The sequence below is a fragment of the Equus asinus genome, chromosome 4 (genome assembly GCF_041296235.1).
Source record: "Equus asinus isolate D_3611 breed Donkey chromosome 4, EquAss-T2T_v2, whole genome shotgun sequence".
Classification (NCBI taxonomy): Eukaryota; Metazoa; Chordata; class Mammalia; order Perissodactyla; family Equidae; genus Equus; species Equus asinus.
Window position 1 is genome coordinate 93,645,860 of NC_091793.1, and position 18,098 is coordinate 93,663,957.

At 40.2% G+C, this 18,098-nt stretch overlaps 1 protein-coding gene across 38 annotated transcripts in view; it reads right to left on the bottom strand.

Moving 5' to 3' along the window:
* Positions 1 to 18,098, bottom strand: part of NEB (nebulin) — a 214,018-nt gene that overhangs the window by 38,758 nt on the left and 157,162 nt on the right. For 35 of the 38 annotated variants that reach the window (XM_070507751.1, XM_070507750.1, XM_070507749.1 and 32 more), the window contains exons 128-143: positions 16,157 to 16,261; positions 15,399 to 15,503; positions 15,035 to 15,139; positions 12,841 to 12,945; positions 12,580 to 12,684; positions 11,829 to 11,933; positions 10,707 to 10,811; positions 8,530 to 8,634; positions 6,729 to 6,833; positions 6,252 to 6,359; positions 4,051 to 4,155; positions 2,377 to 2,481; positions 1,816 to 1,920; positions 1,042 to 1,146; positions 843 to 953; positions 33 to 143 (exon numbers count right to left, since the gene is read on the bottom strand). In XM_070507751.1, the coding sequence (XP_070363852.1) occupies positions 33 to 143; positions 843 to 953; positions 1,042 to 1,146; positions 1,816 to 1,920; positions 2,377 to 2,481; positions 4,051 to 4,155; positions 6,252 to 6,359; positions 6,729 to 6,833; positions 8,530 to 8,634; positions 10,707 to 10,811; positions 11,829 to 11,933; positions 12,580 to 12,684; positions 12,841 to 12,945; positions 15,035 to 15,139; positions 15,399 to 15,503; positions 16,157 to 16,261 (1,695 nt within the window). Of the gene's footprint in view, positions 1 to 32; positions 144 to 842; positions 954 to 1,041; positions 1,147 to 1,815; positions 1,921 to 2,376; positions 2,482 to 4,050; positions 4,156 to 6,251; positions 6,360 to 6,728; positions 6,834 to 8,529; positions 8,635 to 9,270; positions 9,376 to 10,706; positions 10,812 to 11,828; positions 11,934 to 12,579; positions 12,685 to 12,840; positions 12,946 to 15,034; positions 15,140 to 15,398; positions 15,504 to 16,156; positions 16,262 to 18,098 lie in introns of all 38 variants that reach the window. The other 3 variants (XM_070507747.1, XM_070507731.1, XM_070507712.1) reach the window with 1 other exon arrangement.

Consider the following 18,098-nt stretch of genomic DNA (forward strand, 5'->3'; position numbering starts at 1 on the left):
GGCCCCTGAGAACGTGGAGACGGGAAACTTACGTCACTCTGCTTCTTGGCCACTTCCATGGCATGTTTCACATCTGGGGGCTCCAGCATGATGGAGTAGTTGGATTTCCCTCTCTCCTTGACAAACTTCTTTTTGTAATTTGTCTAAAAAGAGCCAGAATCACTTGTGTGAGCAGAGGAGGCTGGGAGTACAATTGATTTACTTGAAGAGCTGTGAGAAGATCTCCAGGAAAATCCGTGGCTCCCCATTTTGGCATCAGTCTGGAACTTGGACCTCTGATCCATATTCTAGCTCTTCCCTGGTATTTCTGTTCTGGAACCCAACACTTAAACCATACAGAAATCTTTGGAGAACTGACTAAAAGCAAATTAAACCCTTTCATTCACCATTTCGACTTTTTAAAACTATATGGAACTACATAGGGCTCATAAAATATAATACCATGATTATTAAAGCACTATTGATAAGGATACAGTGGGCAGAGATTGCGAGGAAACAGAGGTGATTTTCCTTCTCTGAAATCATTTAGCAGTTTAATGAGAGGAGAGGCTACTCTTTATCAGCAATGCCTCCTCCCCTTATTAACACTAGGTTAGTAACATCTTATATTGCAGATAACATGTCCTGGGCCAAAACCCACAGCTGCCATAGTTGCTACAATTAGAAAGCCAATAAATATTGAGTCATCTTTTAAACCAGAATTCAAAATCCACTACAGGTATTGATGGTAATAGTGAATAACGTAAAAGAAAGTGTAAGCAGAAAGGCAGCCACAGTCTGTCACTGGATTCTAAGGCAAAGTGGCATTGCTACCACTCAGAGTCATGGGGCTGGTCACTTACATCACTGACATTCTTGGTCACTTCCTTGACGTGAACAGTGTCCCGGGTCTCTGGCAGTGTTGTGTATGAGCCCTGGGCCAAGCGCTTCTTCACGTATGCCTTGTACTTGTTCTGAGGGAATCCACAGAGAGCTTATTAAAACGTTTTCCTGGGACATTAGTCCAAGATGGAAACAGCATAGGAGTTCCTGGAGGGTTACCTCGGACACCAGATTGCTGACAGTCTTTGCCAGGAGGATCTGAGGAGTATCAGGCACAGCATGGCAGCTTCCTCTTTCTTTGACATGTTTCTCTTTGTATTTCAGCTGCAGGGGTGAAAAAGGCATTTCTTTAGCTCTTCTGGGTTTCCTGCATATTTTTATTAAGCTCCCAAGTCACTAGATAGAGCTGGGAGAATAGCATCGTTGACGCAGTAGGAACATGAAACTCAGTAAAAGATTTGACGTTTGGAAATCTTGTGAAATACACACTAGAGATTTTCTTTATCTCTTGCAAGTTGAGGCTTTAGTATTGATCAGAATGGATCTCATGATGAATCTTTGTACTTACAGCCTTAGTTCAAAGCACTTTCAAATATGTCATTTGACCCTTCCCCCAAACCGTGGGAAGCATTACTATTCCTCCCTTCCAGATGAGGAAACTGCAGCATAGCAAGAGTACAATCCCATAAAAATGAATGTTTCCTTATAGAATCCAGCCGGGACTTCTTCAGATACCCAATGCCTGCAGTGTGATTTACCTTGTGGTGCAGTAGAAATCAAGAACGGTCACCAGGATTTAATAGCTTGCTCCTGCTACCGCCCTGTTCTACTATGTCACTGGTGTTCACTGGGGGCAGGGTCATATTTCAGGACCCACATGTGAGCTCCTATAGAAGCAGCCCCTCTCTATTCTTCCCTGGGTGTCCCTGGGACTGTGTGGAAGAAGACGGCCCTGAGTGAGGTTAGGCATCATGGAAGGGACTGGATACTTACATCACTTTCTATTAAAGAATTTCTCAGGGCCAGCACCATGTCTTTATCATCAGTGACAGAAAGCTTGCAACCCCTGAGGAATTCTCGGTCCAGCTTGTATTCAAACTGTAATACAAGAAAGGGAGAGGAAGATGGAAAAGGATGGCAGGCACGGGAGGAAGTTGGTATTTGATTAAATCCATAGACAGTCCTCCTCTTACGGGCACTATGAGGACTTGTACGAGAATCAGGGCAGGGTCCTCCTGGCCCCTCATTGTGGGCTGGGCTCCCCCTCTCCAGCCCCATGACCAGGACCAAGCCTCCCAGCCCACTTGCCTCCAGCCCCACCCCAGCCTTGCTCAGGACTCTGAACCATGTGTCTGGCTGGGTCCAGTCATGGGAAACCAGGCTCTGTGGCCAGGTCTGCTTCCTGAGCTTGCCTTCTACTCCTCACAACCCTCCTGTCCTTGGGTCTCAAATGAGCTAGGGTTAACAGCCACAACAGTAGGTGTTATGCATAAGCACTAATTCTCTATGTCTCGGGTGTTCGTGAGTTCTGGCTGTCTGTCTCTCCTGTCTCACATCGCTTTGCTGCAGGGATGACTTGGCAGCCTGGATGAAGTCCGGTCGGTCAGGGATCCACCTCCAGTGGGCTTTGTTGGCTTCGTACTGCTTCTTGTAGTCCAGCTGTTTTGAACAAGATGAAAATAAATCGTTCAGTAGTCTGAATTCATAATCACATGCATGGCACAGAGGGGCTCCTCTTGCATTTTAACATACAACAAATCATGGTTCTTTACACAAGAGACAGACCCAATTAAAATTTCTGTACAATTTATGCAGCTAGTCAGCCACTCAAGAGGTCATCTAGTGGGACCCCTTGGTCTCAAAATAGGGGCTAAAATTTTTAAAGGCTCCAGGTCAAATGATTCTTCAAACTCTAACTCCGTCAGTGTAGCTTAATCATCTTCAGAGTCCAAGTACTTTTAATTTCTAACTAAAGTCAGATTTAATTTTTTAAAAAATTATTAAACACTTATACTGTTTATGTCTTGCTAGGCACTTTTCTAAGTGCTTTATCAATATTAACTCATTTAACCTTCATAACAACTGCATGAAACTGATGCTGAGGAACTGCCTAGAGGGCTTAAATAACCTGCCCAAGGTGAGACAGCTAGTGACTGGTGGAGCTGGGATTCAAACCCAGGCAGTCTGGCTTCAGAGGTGCTTGTGCACTTGCTAGACTTTCCTCCAAGCTGAACAACTGGCTGCCTCGAGCCAAGTCTGAGGCACAGAAGCATACAGAATTTAATCTGAGTATCCTTGGGGAGTGCCCTCACTATCAGGTGCCTTTCTTTCCTCACTCTTTTTATCTCTCTTTTTTTTGTCAAGGTATAATTTGCACCCAATAAAATGCATATGCTTTTATATATTCTGTTTGATGAATTTTTTTCCCATTTTATTCAAACACACAAAAGAGTTGCAAGAATCTTACAGAGAATACCTATACACCTACCGCCTGGATTCTGCAATGTGCATTTTACTGCCTTTGCTTTATCTCACATCTATCCTGCTACCCATCCCTCAGTGCATGCTCAGGACACCTGTAAGCTACCTGCTAGCCCTAAAGAAATTTCAGTTTGTTGGCCCTTTTTAAATAGATCTTGTCTCTGGCACTAGTGGGCACCAGTTGGGTTATAATGGTTTCATTACTAACCATTTATATATTTTCAAAAAGTCAATACTCATCTAAATGCACAAAATGTTTCTGTGGTTGAGGCTTTAAGATGCCCTACTGCAACCGTCAGTTCAGAGAGAATCTGAGCAGGAGGAAGGTCTAGGCCAACTCCTGGCAGCACCAAGTGGCCAAAATGTTCTCTTTTTTCAGAAGAAGCAAGCACTGGAGTTCAGGGCAGGAGGAGCACACAGAAGGTGGAGGCAATGAAAGATGTTGAGGCACTTTCCAAAATGCAACCTTCATTTCAGAATTAAATCTCCTATTTCTTAGCCACCAACATGAAGGCTGAGTGGGTGTAAGACCCACGGCACAGGGTTAGGCCACCTTGCTCTTCCCTATTCCCCTCTGCAAGGAGCAAAGGCGGAATTTAGATTTCTGCAGCATTACTCATGCTCCCGGGGCCTAACTCTTGATCTGGACTCATTAGAGCTCAATCATTTGAAGAGATGTGAAAGAGGTAATGTGTCCTACAGAAGCTGATACAGCCCCTTAGACTTGGGGAAGTTTCGGGAACTTACATTGGTGTTGACTTTGTAGGCATCCTTGGCTGCTTTGATATAAGAAGCGTCTGGCTTAATGGTGCAATTGGACTTATTTCTTTGGTAAACTTCTTTGTATTTTATCTGTGGGAGGAAACACAGGTTAATTTTGTATGGTAGCCTACTAAGCATTTTAAAAAACTAGAAATTAAAAGCTGACTATAGTACACAATGCTCCTTAAGACAAAATAAATCTACTGTGAAGGAAGGGATGCAGCCGTGCAGCTGTGCAGACATGCACTTTCCTGTCTTAGATCTTAAAACCAGCTCCCCAGGACACATTCAGCACGTTCACCAGCATCACCATAGGATTTACATCCCCTGAGCTTGTGCTGGAAGAGCCAGCTGGACAGCCATCCATGTGTTTTCCCTTCCTCAAATCAGAAAATCCCAAGTTCAGAACATCTCCAAAAGTGCTGATGGAAGAGACTTCGCCCACTGGCTCATCCAGATGGAATTAGTCTTGCCCTCCTTTTATACCCACACAGTTCTGGCCATTACCACGTCATGTTGTAAGTATTTGTTTATCTATCTAGTCTTCCCATTAAGCTGAATCCCTTGAGGGCACAGTTGTGTATCATTCATCATCTCAATCCTAGCATCAGGCACATAAAAACCCAATAAGTATTTGATGAATGAACGAACTGATGGCTGCTGTCTCTCTATCATCATTACTAGAGCCACACCTAGCAAGTTTGGGGCTGTGTGGGTTTGCATGGGAGGGAGAGGGACAGAGCAGGCTCAGCGCCTGCAGGTCCAACGGGCACTTTCCCCACCCTGGGCCTGGGATTTCTAATTTCACCCACTTTTGCTCCTCTCAAATTTCAGAGCCCTGGGACCCCGTCTGGGCCTTCTCACTAATTGTTGCGGAAGGATCCCAGGTTTTAATGTGGCTAAGTCTGAAGTAAAACCATTTTCAAGAAGCCACAGGAGTGCTTACTAAACTTGCCTGACCATAAAAATCACAATTTTCTGCACTTTACCATAGACCCTAGTAAATTAGGATCTTTAGGAGAAAGGCTTGGAAATCCATATTTTTCATCAATATCTCAGGTTATTGTTATATGTAGAAAGTTTGGGGAAATGGATGCAGAAATTCTTCATTTTTCCACAGTGAGAGGGAATGGGCTGTTCCGCATAAGGGATCTACCTGAGAGATGACTATGAATATCTGATGTCCATGTTTGGAATGCCAAAACTTCTTTTAACATTTTTCATAGTTTTAAAATTTTTTATACATTTCTGCCTTCATAAACAATGCACCGAATGTACTTAATGGTTTTCATGGCTACTCAGGGTCAATAGTGTGAACTCATTTATTCATCTACAAAAGAATTCCTGAGCACCAGCCACAGTCAAGGCTCCAGGCGAGGGATGAGTTATTCCACAGTTGCCTTTTCTATTCTTTCTGATACCTCTGGAGCCACGGAGTTCTTTAAAATATTTAATCTCTTTTTTACAACCAAAACGATAATAATTTTCAACCATAGAATCTAGCTATATATCTGAAAATTGGTGAATACAATTTCTCTTCAAATTCAGAGTATTAGAATATGATGGCTATCTTGTTCCTCTTAGTCAAGATAAAGCTTATAGAGTATTAATAAAGTTTATGGTACATTGCATTTTTCAAAATGGCCTCAACAATATCTTCCTCCTTCCTGTTTCTCTGCAGTGTGGCTTTGCCATTTGTTCATCCGGAGGTGGCATTTCTCTCTTCACCTCTTGAGTCTGAGTGTGCACTGTGCCCAGGAAAACATGGCAAAAGTGACTGTGTCATTTCTAGGCGTAGCCCTTATCGGGTCTGGAAGCTTCTACCTCCTGCCTCTTGGCACCCAGCTACTGTGCTGTGAGATGTCCAAACCATGGGGAAAGGCCACATGGAGGAGCTCCTGTCCAGACAACAGTTCTCTTTCATCAACTGCCAGCCATGTGAGTGAGCCATCCTGGATGTCCCAGCCCACCTGGGCATCAGCTGGCTGCCAACATGGAGTAAAAGATCCATTTGGCTGTGCCCAGTCAGCTCACAGAATCATGAGCAAAAAAAGATGATTGTTGTTTTAAGTCAGTAAGTTTTAGGGTGAGTGCTACACAGGAATAGATAACCAGACCAGGGTTTGTTACATCACATTAGAAAGAGGCCAAGATGAGAGGGATTGCAAAGCCATTCCGGTACTTACGTCACTGACTTCATCTTTGACCTTGCGGACATGTAGTAACATGGGGGTGTCATGGATTGTGGTGTAGCCTCTGGGTCTGGCCTTGTTGTATTCTAACTTATAAAGTATCTGAAGGAGATAAAAAAGCAGAAAGAAAAAATGTTATACTACTCAATTTACAACGTAAGAATATAAATGCAAAGGTTTTTTTTTTTTTGAGTATATATAAAGGAAAGAGAATTCTATTAACTCAATAAATGCTTTCACGATTTCTGCTAAGGCCCCAGGGTCTCTCAAAGGGGGCATTTGCCGATACGGTTGGAAGAATTCTTTATAGTTAAAGAAGGGTCCTGAGCACAACAGGACAATTAGCGTCCCTGCCTCCCTCCCACCAAATGACAGTAGAGTCTTGCAGACATTGTGACAATCTAAAATGCCCATCCACATTTGCAAATAGCCCCTGAGTTTGAGAATCCATTCAGTGTTTCTCCTACTTACATCACTGATTTGTTTGTTGACTTTTGTAGTACGCAGATGTTCTGGAGTGTCCACAATTGAGGTAAATTTGTCCTTTGTTTTTTCATAGTTTTTCCTGTACCTGATCTAAATTGTGGAAGAGAAGAAGGAGTTAACTCTAAGAAGTAGGATAGAGGGCTTTAAGGAATCTAATTTACCTCCTGAGAGAGTCCCACAGCAAATAGGGTTATTATATAAGCCACAGATGTAGGCGATGACGTCATGGTAGCTTTTTCTTTTAATCCTAATTGCAAATGTTTAATATAAATCTGTAGTTGATAACAATAGTGTAATGGAGTGAGCAAATAAAAAGAAAAAGAAGAAATGATATTTTTCAGTATATTTTATACACATGGAAATTAAGGCCCAGAGAAGTTAAGAGACTGGGGTAAGGGCCCATAATAGGGTGAAATCTCAGAGTCAGGACTAGACCCCTGCTCTTTGGACTCTGATAAGTAATAATTCATTCACAATATGCTGCATCAAATATGTACGATCTCTTAAGGTATGTTTCCATATCAAAGATGAAATAGACGTAAAATAAAAAGTAAGTATATACAGTATAAAGCATTTATCTTTTCTGTGTGTGTGAGCAATATTGGCCCTGAGCTAACATCTGTTGCCAATCTTCCTCTTTTTGCTTGAAGAAGATTGTCGCTCAGCTAACATCTGTGCCAATATTCCTCTATTTTATGTGGGATACCGCCACAGTATGGCTTGACGAGTGGTGCTAGGTCTGTGCCGGGGATCCAAACCTGCGAACCCCGGGCGGCCAAAGTGGAGCATGGGAATGTAACCACTATGCCACTGGGCCGGCCTCTAAAGTGGTTATCATTTTAAAAAACACATTCATTTTTGTAATTTCCAATTCATGATTTTTTTTCATGCACATAAGCTGTTTCAAGCAGCACAAATACAGAGAGCACAACAAAATTTCATGCATAACTATTCGATGACCATACCAGGACAAAGGAAAAAGTTCAGGCAAACAGGATGTTTGTAGGGAGACCCCATCCTCCTCATTTGACGTATTGATTTAATGTCAAAGTAAAGTGATAACACAGAGTGATTAAAAACTTTTTCTGTCTGGAAGCAATGGCATTTTTTTAACATTGTATCTGGTAGTTAAGCAATTATCACTGTTTTTCGCTGCTTCAAATTTACCTTTCATTATGTGATGGAAAGGTGATGGTGTGTGCTTCAGTTGACCTTGTAGAAAGGCAATTTTATCAGTAACGTTGTTAAGAAGTGTGTATAAGGACAGATACGCTGGAAATAATCTAGCAAATTCAGCATCAAACTAAAGAGGGGCCATGAAGATGTACAATATTCAAAGAGCTGCACTGTGATTCTCATCTCTCCCAAATGGTATGATTGTAGTAATCATTGGACAATGGACAAATGAGGTGAAAACATTAAGTATTTAGATCTTTTAAATGCTATTAAATCTACTTAATCTCTTCAATCTCTAAGGAATCTATCTCTTTGGAGCAAATACTGAAAAATATAAATTAATGTCATATCAATTTGGAAATAAAGTTTGAAAAGTCTCAGTTAATCTTACTAAGAGTTTCAAAGGTGTCAGATGATGTACCCATGATGGCTGCTGCATCGTCTCACACTTGGCCACATCCAGAGTTCATTTACAAGGAATGAATATTTAGGCAGCTTTATCATGTGACACCAGCATGGGCAGGGGGCAGGGGAAGGCAGTCAAGGAAAGCATAAAGGTGAATGCCCCCAGGGCTTTTAAATCTCTTCTTTGCATCACATCAGACATTACCTGGCTCCACATGTATGTGTTGTAGAGGGCAGTCAACATATCTGGACGCAGAATTTCATTACATCCTTGTTTCAGAAGCATCTTGGCACTAGACTTATATTTTCTCTGTTCATGCAAAGAGCAGTGAAGCACAAAAGAGACTTGTGAAGACAGAAGAGAACAGGGCTCTATATCCCAATCACCTCCGAGTGAAGAGATGTAGGCACACACACTTTATGTACTCACATACACATGTGGGTGAAGACACCAAATACATTAAAAGGCCAAGCAGAATGATTGTCATACTTGCAGTTGACCATCCATAGTCCTTGTGAATGGGGAATGATATGGCTAGTCCCACCAAAATTGCATTATAGAAAAGAAGACATCATTGGAATAGAAAAATATAGTAAGGAGTTTTATCTTCTTTCTATCCATTAATTTGTTTCTTTGTTTTTGCTTTTGCAACTCAACTTGCAGTTTACCATTGCAGTTTACAAACAGGCCCTCCAGAAGAATAAAGGGTGGAGGATCCAGCTTTTCTTTTCATCTTCACCACAGCACATGTGAGGACACAGAGCATGGACTGGCACACTCAAATAGCTCATGGGCTCTTTGGGTGGCTAGACAGATACTTTGAAACAGAACATCTCAATATCATAGGCAGAACCTATGACATCCTTGCAGCAGACGGGACGACATCTCATGAGAAACCCGGAGCACAGTCCTGTCTGGGCTGTCCAGCCAGCCCCATCACAGTACCTGACTGATCTGGTCGCCTGTGATCTTAGCCAGCAGGTGTCTAGGCTCATCGACTACCAGGTGGTATTTATCTTTCCGCTGCTCATAATCAGCTCTGTATTTTTTCTGCTCAAACATCATATCAAATTATAGCAAGAGTACAACTTCAAGGCTACACAGAAATGTTCCAAGACAAACACTCCAGAGAGCCAGAAATACGTCATTTCTAGAGGTGGGCTCCCAAAGCATTGAGGGTAAAAATAAACCGGGAGGCAAAGAGAGTGAAACGAAGGAAGATCATCTGGAGAAGGCTGGGCTTGGAATAGATCTGATTATGACATCAAAATTGGAGTATCTTGTGCCTGAACATTTTCTATCTTTACATATGCTGCCATCAGCAATGTTAAGTTTTATGACATCTTAACTTGTATTTAAAATAAGGCACCAATAGACTACAGGCTAACTATCTAAGGCTGTGAGAATCTAGAAGCATATTCATAGACAAATTCTAACAGTCTTCTAATGCTAACTAATTTATTTGATTAAAAAAGAGTTCTGAAAATCCTTCATGAATTAGAAAAATAGAAACAAAATACATCAAGACTGTCTTCCAAGGAAGCTACTCATAGTAATTCTTCAGAGTCGTCCCGCCTGGAAATCTACTGAAAATGAACTAAGTCAAATTTAAAAACAATAAAAAAGTCATATATTGAGATAAATATACCATTGGCTACAGTTTCGTTTTACGATAATTTTTACCAATTTTCTAACATTGTCTTTGAATTTCTATAAATCTGTAGAAAATCCAAAGATAGGAAATTAAACATAAAACCATCCAAACATAAGTTAATTCATAGCTTGCTTATTTCAGTCATTTTAAGCTAAATTTAACTTAAATTAATGCAAAGGCAGTTCCAGGAAAGACTGGGTAGAATATAAAAGAATATTTTGGCTGCAAATGGATACTTCTTTGCACCACTGTATGAGTCACAACGGTAATACATTTGAATGCATGAATTACAACTATCTCCCTAAGGCTGGCTCTTCCAACCACTGCCGTCCCTGTGCCTTGGTAAAGGATACTAGATTAACCTTCAACTTCTGGGTCTCCCAACTCTACACAGGATCATGTTTCAGGGAGTTTAGCTGATAGTCAACAAAATCCTTTACCTCCTTGCTCTTGTCACCCAAAGTGCTGTGCTGCCCTGTGCTAGTGCAACCAGAGGCAATGATGGTTGTGGGGTCTTCACAGCACTCCACACAGCCCTTTCACTTGTTCTTATTCTTGCTTTTGGCAGAGCCCATGAGATGGTGACATTATAAGAGTCTTTCCAAATCTTTATCTTAAATCAACACTTAGAATGGCTCCTATCATTTTATATATTGGGTTTTAATCAAAGAACTCTGTAGACTTCTGAAGGAACTGAACAGGCTTAATTGGATCAGGTCATACATACCTCATTCATCAACTGAGTTGCATACTTGAAATGTCTATTGATTGGACAATCCGCGACATACTTGAAATCTGACTTTATCCTTTCAAATACCTCTTTATACTTATACTAGAGAAAACAGAATGTGGTTACTTGATAGCAGGCTATGATCATCTTAAGACTGAGACATGCCATTTATCTTACCATACTGTTGTGACAATTCCTTTATAGAGCTAACAAGTAATTACAAATGCATACTCTGTCTCCCAAAGCAATGAAGTGTATACCCACCCGGATGTCTTGAAAACTAGCCCCAAAATACATGCTTTCATTGGATGGATGTCAGTTCTATTTTCCACACTGGGCAAAAATCCAAATTAGTTTCTTCTTTGCTTCTATATAGTAAAAGGGTTATTGTTTCACCTTGAAGGAATTTCCATGTGTACTTGAAGGCAGTTTTTAGTCCACCAATTTGAAATAATTTTCCAGTAATTAAGCAGATAATCTTAATATTTTAGAGCAGGGGTGGGTTAATCTCTAGACCACCACCTGTTTTTAAAGGGCTCATGATCTAAGAATGTTTTTTTTTTTTGTTTTTTACAGTTTTAGGGGATTGTAACAAAGAATATGTGACAGAATGAACATGGCCCACAAAGACTAAAATATTTACTATCAGGCGCTTTTCAGAAGTTTGTTGACTCCTATTTTAGAACTCAAAGGAAGCTAATACAACTACCTTATTTTGTAAATAGGAAAACAAAGCCATAAAAACAAAGTTATTTGGCTCAAGTCACACATCAAGTTTGTGGATTAAAATAATCTCCCTTTATATTTGCTACCATGTCAACTCTAACAGGGTAAACCACCTAGAGACATATTAATAGGGAGGACATTCTGGAAGAGCCACGAGAAGTTGTACTGAGATAACCATTTATCCAATTCAAATAAATGATATAAACAAATGATGACTACAGTCAATAAAGTCAGTACTAAAACAATTCCTAAGTGGAATGAACAACTGAGTATGTACTCCAACTATAGGGTCTAGAAGCTAGATGGGGATGGATGGAAATATGAAAAGCTGTTTCCTCTGTGGACACTGGAATATGTTGAATGGATGTGGTCACCATCCTTGAGTAGATATACCTTGCTGTAGAGAGTCTTGTTCTTTTCAGCCAGAGTGAAGTCTGGAGTATCGTAGGCATAGCAACCGATGCCTTTAAGCCAGGTCAGATCTGATTTATATTTTATCTGGGAGAAAAATATCATCAAAGATTTTTAAGAACCTATTTCTAAATAGCAGTAGGTTAGGATAGCTCTAAGTGGAACAAATAGAAGCTCTGACTACTGAGGTATATGGAATAAAAAAGTATTAAAACAATTATTTGAGAGAAGTTTCCAGTAATACTGATTTCTGCTCACTTTATGGTATATTGTTGTATTGTATATAGAAATTTTCATTTTTAATACTAATTAATGCAATTCAAATTTAACAGGCACACTTGCCTAAAGCATAAATCATTAGCTCGACAGCTGTATTTTCATATAGAGAGCTGAAATTTCTTTCTAAGTGAGCATTATGTTTCTCAATTGCTTCATGAAGTTGGCTCTTCAATTGATCAAAAACAGGTTATTGCTTAGAAGAAGTCTATCATTTCCAGTCACATAACATGATATAATACATTTAGAAGAGAAATTAAGTTTATAAATTTGAATATATTTTTCCCCCTCCCAATTTGAAGTTCACTCATTTAGCGATGAGCTTTATAACTTAAACATCCATACACAAGAACTAAAATTTAGTCAAGTGTTTAATCAGTTTTTATGCAGTGTTTGATTTCACAAATCATATGGGCACATGAATTTATATGTAAAAATAGGAGACTTCAAGACTCACATCACTGATGGCATCAGTGACTGCCCGGTGGTGGAAATGCTCTGGGCGATCAGCTATGGACCTCCAGATTCCCAGCTGGCTCATGTAGTTCTTCTTGTATTTCACCTGCGGTGAAAACACACAGACAGCTATAAAGTCTTGCTGAAAGTTAATGCAGAAAAGTCTACTTGTCTCCAGAGAGTTTTAGGAAAGGGAGGGTATTTTAAAAAAATGATAGTGGGGTACTGAGCCAATTACAAGTAGAAACATGTAGGGACATACTTTACTGATGTCGTCTGTGACTTTGCGATGGTAAACAATGTCCAGAGCATCCTTCACAGTGTGGTATTTCCCTTTGGTCTTTTGAAACGTTTCTTTGTAGCGTAGCTGGAAAGAGAGAAAGCACATGCATTATGAAAAACTACCAAGCTAAACAGTCAGCTGTTTTAAACCCGAGCTCTCTTGAGTCTTCTTTCTTAGGTTTTCCCATGAATATATTTAGGAGAGATTAAAAAGCTCACTTCTCATCCTGGAAGAGAAAAAAGACATTTGGAGAAAACTAATGAAATCTGAATAAAGTATGGAGTCTACTAATAATGTATCAATTTTGGTTCATTGGTTGTGACAAATGTACGGTGGGAATGTAAGGTGTTAGCAGAGAAAACTGTGTAGGCTACTTTGGAACTCTCCCCACTATCATTGCAACTTTTCTATAAATCTAAAACTACTTAGTAAAAGTTTATTTCAATGTAAAAGGAACAAACAAAAGGCTCATTTGGGAGGAGGAAAAAACCAAACATAACCTTTTTGAGCCCAAGACATACTAATGTACATGGAAAGGGGAGAAAGTTCTAATTTCTAACCCCCAGTATTAAAATGCCTTCTCCATGAAGCAGTCTTAAAATTTTATTTCATTTTAATCTTTATGGTATTTCAAGAGACAACAGCTCTGACTTTAACCTAAGAATATCACAGAAGATTCATCCCATCTACATAAAATGGGTACTTCTCTGAACAGTCTGTTTTCAACCTCAAACAAGTCTTGCCTTGTTGGGTAGCTGAGCTAACATGTAATCAAAGATGTCTTTTCCTTGACTTTGTAACTCTGTTTTTCAGGTTGATAATCTCATAAAATTGCTTAGCTCTACTTGTGGGGACAGCCACTGTGGACAAGTCAAACTTAATGCCAGATACTACCCTTGTTACACTGGACTATTTCAAGATTAGAGTTATCAGTGCTGGTCCTGAGAAAGTCCCAGGGATGGGGTTGTCCAATAGAGCACACTGAGCTCCAGGGGCCAATTTCACTGTGTGGCCACCCTCAAAAAAGCAGTGATGCAGAATAAGCTTGGTTTGAATTAATATTCAATGGTAACCTGGAAATGATAAAGATGGGGATGTCACAAGAAAACTAAGAATATCCTAGGGGATAGATTTTGAGAGTAGTATATAATTTTCTCAGCTTATACTTTCAGCAAATTGGCATTGCTTTTTTCCAATCAGCAGACTCCTCTCAGCTCCAAATGAAAATTTCAGAACCAAGATATTGTTCCAATTTGCTGTACCCTTTCACATTTCTGTTTAGGGAGCACTGTAATTACTTTAAGATGCCTTGAAATCCTAGAGCTATGTTGCTAAGTTGAGGGGTTATAGGGTTTCTTGAGCTTTTGGCTGGGTTTAAGTTCCAACATGTCTAGTCTTCCAGAGATTCTGCTTCCAGTAACGGGTGTAATGTATTTGCAGTTGAGTTCTGAGACACAAAACTGGTAAAGATTGGCCATCTACCCTGGGTTGATTAATTTCATATCTTTATTAACAGATAACGTCATTGCCATTAAAAGGCACTCCTGTCCTTCATCATGTGGTATGGGAAATGAAAGTCTGTCCCACCTAATTCTAACGAATGTGTCATTCGCATGATTTAGGCGATTAAGAGAAGAAAGGGAACAAACATTTTCTGAGTGTCAACCAAGAGCCCACCACTGTGCTAGTATGCTACATACCTTATCTTGTTTAGTCTAATTTAATTATCGCAATTCTTATCATCACTCCGCATATAAGAAAACAGTCTCAGAAAAATTAGGTAAATTATATAGAGTCAGACAGTAGGCAAATGACAGCATCAGGATTTTAAATCATGTTTACCTGACTCCAAAACCATGATTTTATGGCTAAATAACAATTAATTGTCAAGTACCCCTAGGAAATGCTACCAAAGAATTATTAAGAAAGGGTCATACTTTTTCGCCCAGAAGTGCAATGAGAAAAATGATAGCCTTTTAGCATCTCTCTGCATTATTCTTAGCTACTTTGCCTGACTGCTATTGCTTCTGTCTGTTTTTGTTGTTGTTTTTAATGTTCCTGTTGTTTTCTTGACCCATGTTGTAGGCCAGGACTTTGAACTATAGATATGACTGTAACATCTTCTGTTTCATTGTCCCTATCACAACAGAAGAAAGAAGGAAGGGATGCATACATCACTGGCATTCCAGTAAGCCCTCTTGGCTCTGATGAGGATTGGCGTATCTGGAACCGGGGTGTACCTGTCCTTCATCTTTTCATATTGAATCTTGTACTTTGTCTAAGAAATAAAGATAGAAAAGAGAGACAAACTTAAATTCAAGTGTTTTCATCCCTCCCAATTCACAGCCATGTCTCAGATTCAGCCTAGGGACACCATATGTCATGCTTGTTAAGACAATAGCTTTGCCTTCTGTGTTTTGATGCTGCTGAGCAGAACTTATAGAAATGAGTTCTCTGATTAGAGGCAGCAGGTGAAGGTTTTAACGAAGGATCTTTTTTCTTTAACCCAGTGCCTTGGTGCCAAATTCCCAACTTACCTCGCTGACCATGTCCTTCACGTCTCTAGCGTGCTTCAAGGCTGTGGTCTGGTTTCCAGCGTGATGATGGGGCCTCTCTTTGGTGGCAAGTTCGACATACAGATACTAAATAATCACAGAATAGGGATCAGATGTTATAGGGGTAAAACATTTATTATTTAGGATTCAGTCCCCTTCCTTCTTAATTGGGAAGGTGGTGTCTATTTGCTGTTGCCTTGTTTTTTTGTTTGTTTGTTATATGTGTTTCTGTTCTTTTGTTTCTCTCTTTGTTTCTCATTTGGAAACACATATTAGCACTCCAGTTATCTAATATTCTTACTGTTGGCTATGGTGCAATTTAAATCCATACAATAAAGAATGCCACCAGAAGAACGAGGATTCTGATACAGCCCTCAATGTATTTTTTTTCCGTTTTTGCCTGAATGCATAAAATGTGGTTTCATTTGTCTGTGGAGAATAGATAGGTTCTATGGAATGAATCAAGCAATGGTTATCACTACCTGGAGTCCACACACCATTCATCCAACGACAAAAATTGTATAGAACTTAGAAAGCATGACATTACCTGCTCGTGTCAAACATAACCATGGTGATGATGGCCCAAAAGAAAACTTCTTCTTGAAATTAATGGGCAAGAGGGCGTATCAAGGACAGTCAAGTGTAAGAGGCTGCTGCCGACCAGGAGGGGTGAGGCACACATAACCACCCCCTGTGATGGTACCGCAGCAGACTTAGGAACATTCATTTATGAATCTTACCTGACTTTGAAGCTTCTGCCCTCGCTTGGCTCTTAACAGATCAGGAGTATCAGGAACGGAAGTGAAGACTGACTTCTGCTTCCTGCCTGCAGCTCTGTACACCAGCTGGACATAAAAGAGTCATGACCATAATTTCTGCTTCATCGACATGTTGTGTTCTCTGCAGGTGCCTTTATTGCTGACTTCATAGAAAAATCAAGGGCCCTCTCACTGCAACAACCTCAGTTTCTGCCCAATAAATCAATAATTTATTTACCTCCCCAACCCGCTTTTTCTTTTTTCCTTTGAATCAAAATAAGAGATGCTCTGTAGCCTGTCTAAGATATAAGACTCCTACTTTGTTTTTGGTCCCTTCTAGGACTCTGTTTCAGCAATTATACACGTCGCCTTCATATCTTCAACCCTCCTGTTTTTCCGGCCCTCTCCCTTCATCTGCAAACAGACTCAAATCCCTTCCTTCATTAAGCCTTTTCCAATCTCCACCAACAGCCTTGTTCCTTCCTTTCACAGCCAAGCAGACTATGTGTTTTTTCTTTTTCTCTCTTTTGATTAATTTCTCAAGGCGATAGTTTGGTTTCCACCCAACCACTGCAATGAAGTCACTCTTCTCATCAAGACTACCAAAACCAAAGTGGTGCACCTACAACATGACTAACAATAATGTACAACTGAAATTTCACAAGGTTGTAAACTATCATAATCTTAATAAAAAGTTAAAAAAAAAAAAAAAGACTACCAAAACCTTCGCAACTAATAAATCCGAGAACGTTTCTCTGTAGTAACTGAGCAATTTCATTCCTAAAAACTCTCTTCTCTGCCTTCCATTCCATCGTTCTACCATACACAGCCTCCTATCTTTCTAGGCTCTCCTTGTCAGCCTCCTTCTATGGTTCTGCCCGCCCCAAAGGCAGCCATTAGCTGGAGTCAAGGGTTGGCCCCCTTCACCCCGTATATTCTCCTTGGGTGACCTCATTCATACCCAGGGCTTCAACCATCAATTTGAGGTTGATGACTTCCAAATCTATACAGTATCCAGGATCTTTCCTGAGCTCCAGATCCAAATTTTCACCAGTGTTCTGAACTTGAGTGACTTATCATATTTAATGTAGGATTCTTTATATTATGCCATCTCCAACCCCAATCTGCTTCTTCTCCTATTTTCTCTGTTTTGTTAAATGGCTCCTTGATCTCCCAGTCACCCAGGGCAGAAAATTGGGACGTCATCCTAGACTCTTTCACCCTCACATGCACATCAAAATGGTCATGAATCCTGGGCTCCTAACTTTATGATATTCCTTAAATCTGATCCTTCTCCTTTCCTACCACCACTGCCCTAGTTAAGCCTCCTGTGTCATTTCTTCTCTACACATTCTTAACAGCCTCTTATACCACCTTCCCAAATCCTCTATTGGGCCACTCCACCTGGCTCATCTATCTTTCACAAGTCTGAGAAAGAGATTTTCTTAAAGCTCAGATGTAATCAGATCTTAATGCTCAGATCCAATGTGCTCAGAAATAATTCTTCAATGAGTTTTCATCAGGCCCAAGATCCTTAATACAGCACCCATGAGTCTTCATAACCTGGCTTCTGTTCTATGTTTCTAGTCTCATTTCCCAACATTCTGCCACACTCCCCATGTGCTATTTGAAACTATTCCAAATTTCTAGAACTTATTACAGCCATTTTCACATACCATCCTTTCTGCCTAGAATGTTCTTCCCCCTCTTATCTGCCTGGAAACCTCTTAGAGGCCATACTGTCTTGACTATTCCTATAGGATACCATTTATCATAGTGATGTCTGTTTCTTCTCACAGATTGTGGGCCCATGAAATGCAGGGGCTCAGCTCTATCATCCTTTTATCAACTTGTGCTTAGATAAAAGATCTGAAAAATAGTAGTCCTCTAATAAATGCTGAGGGAATTTAATATAATGAGGCCA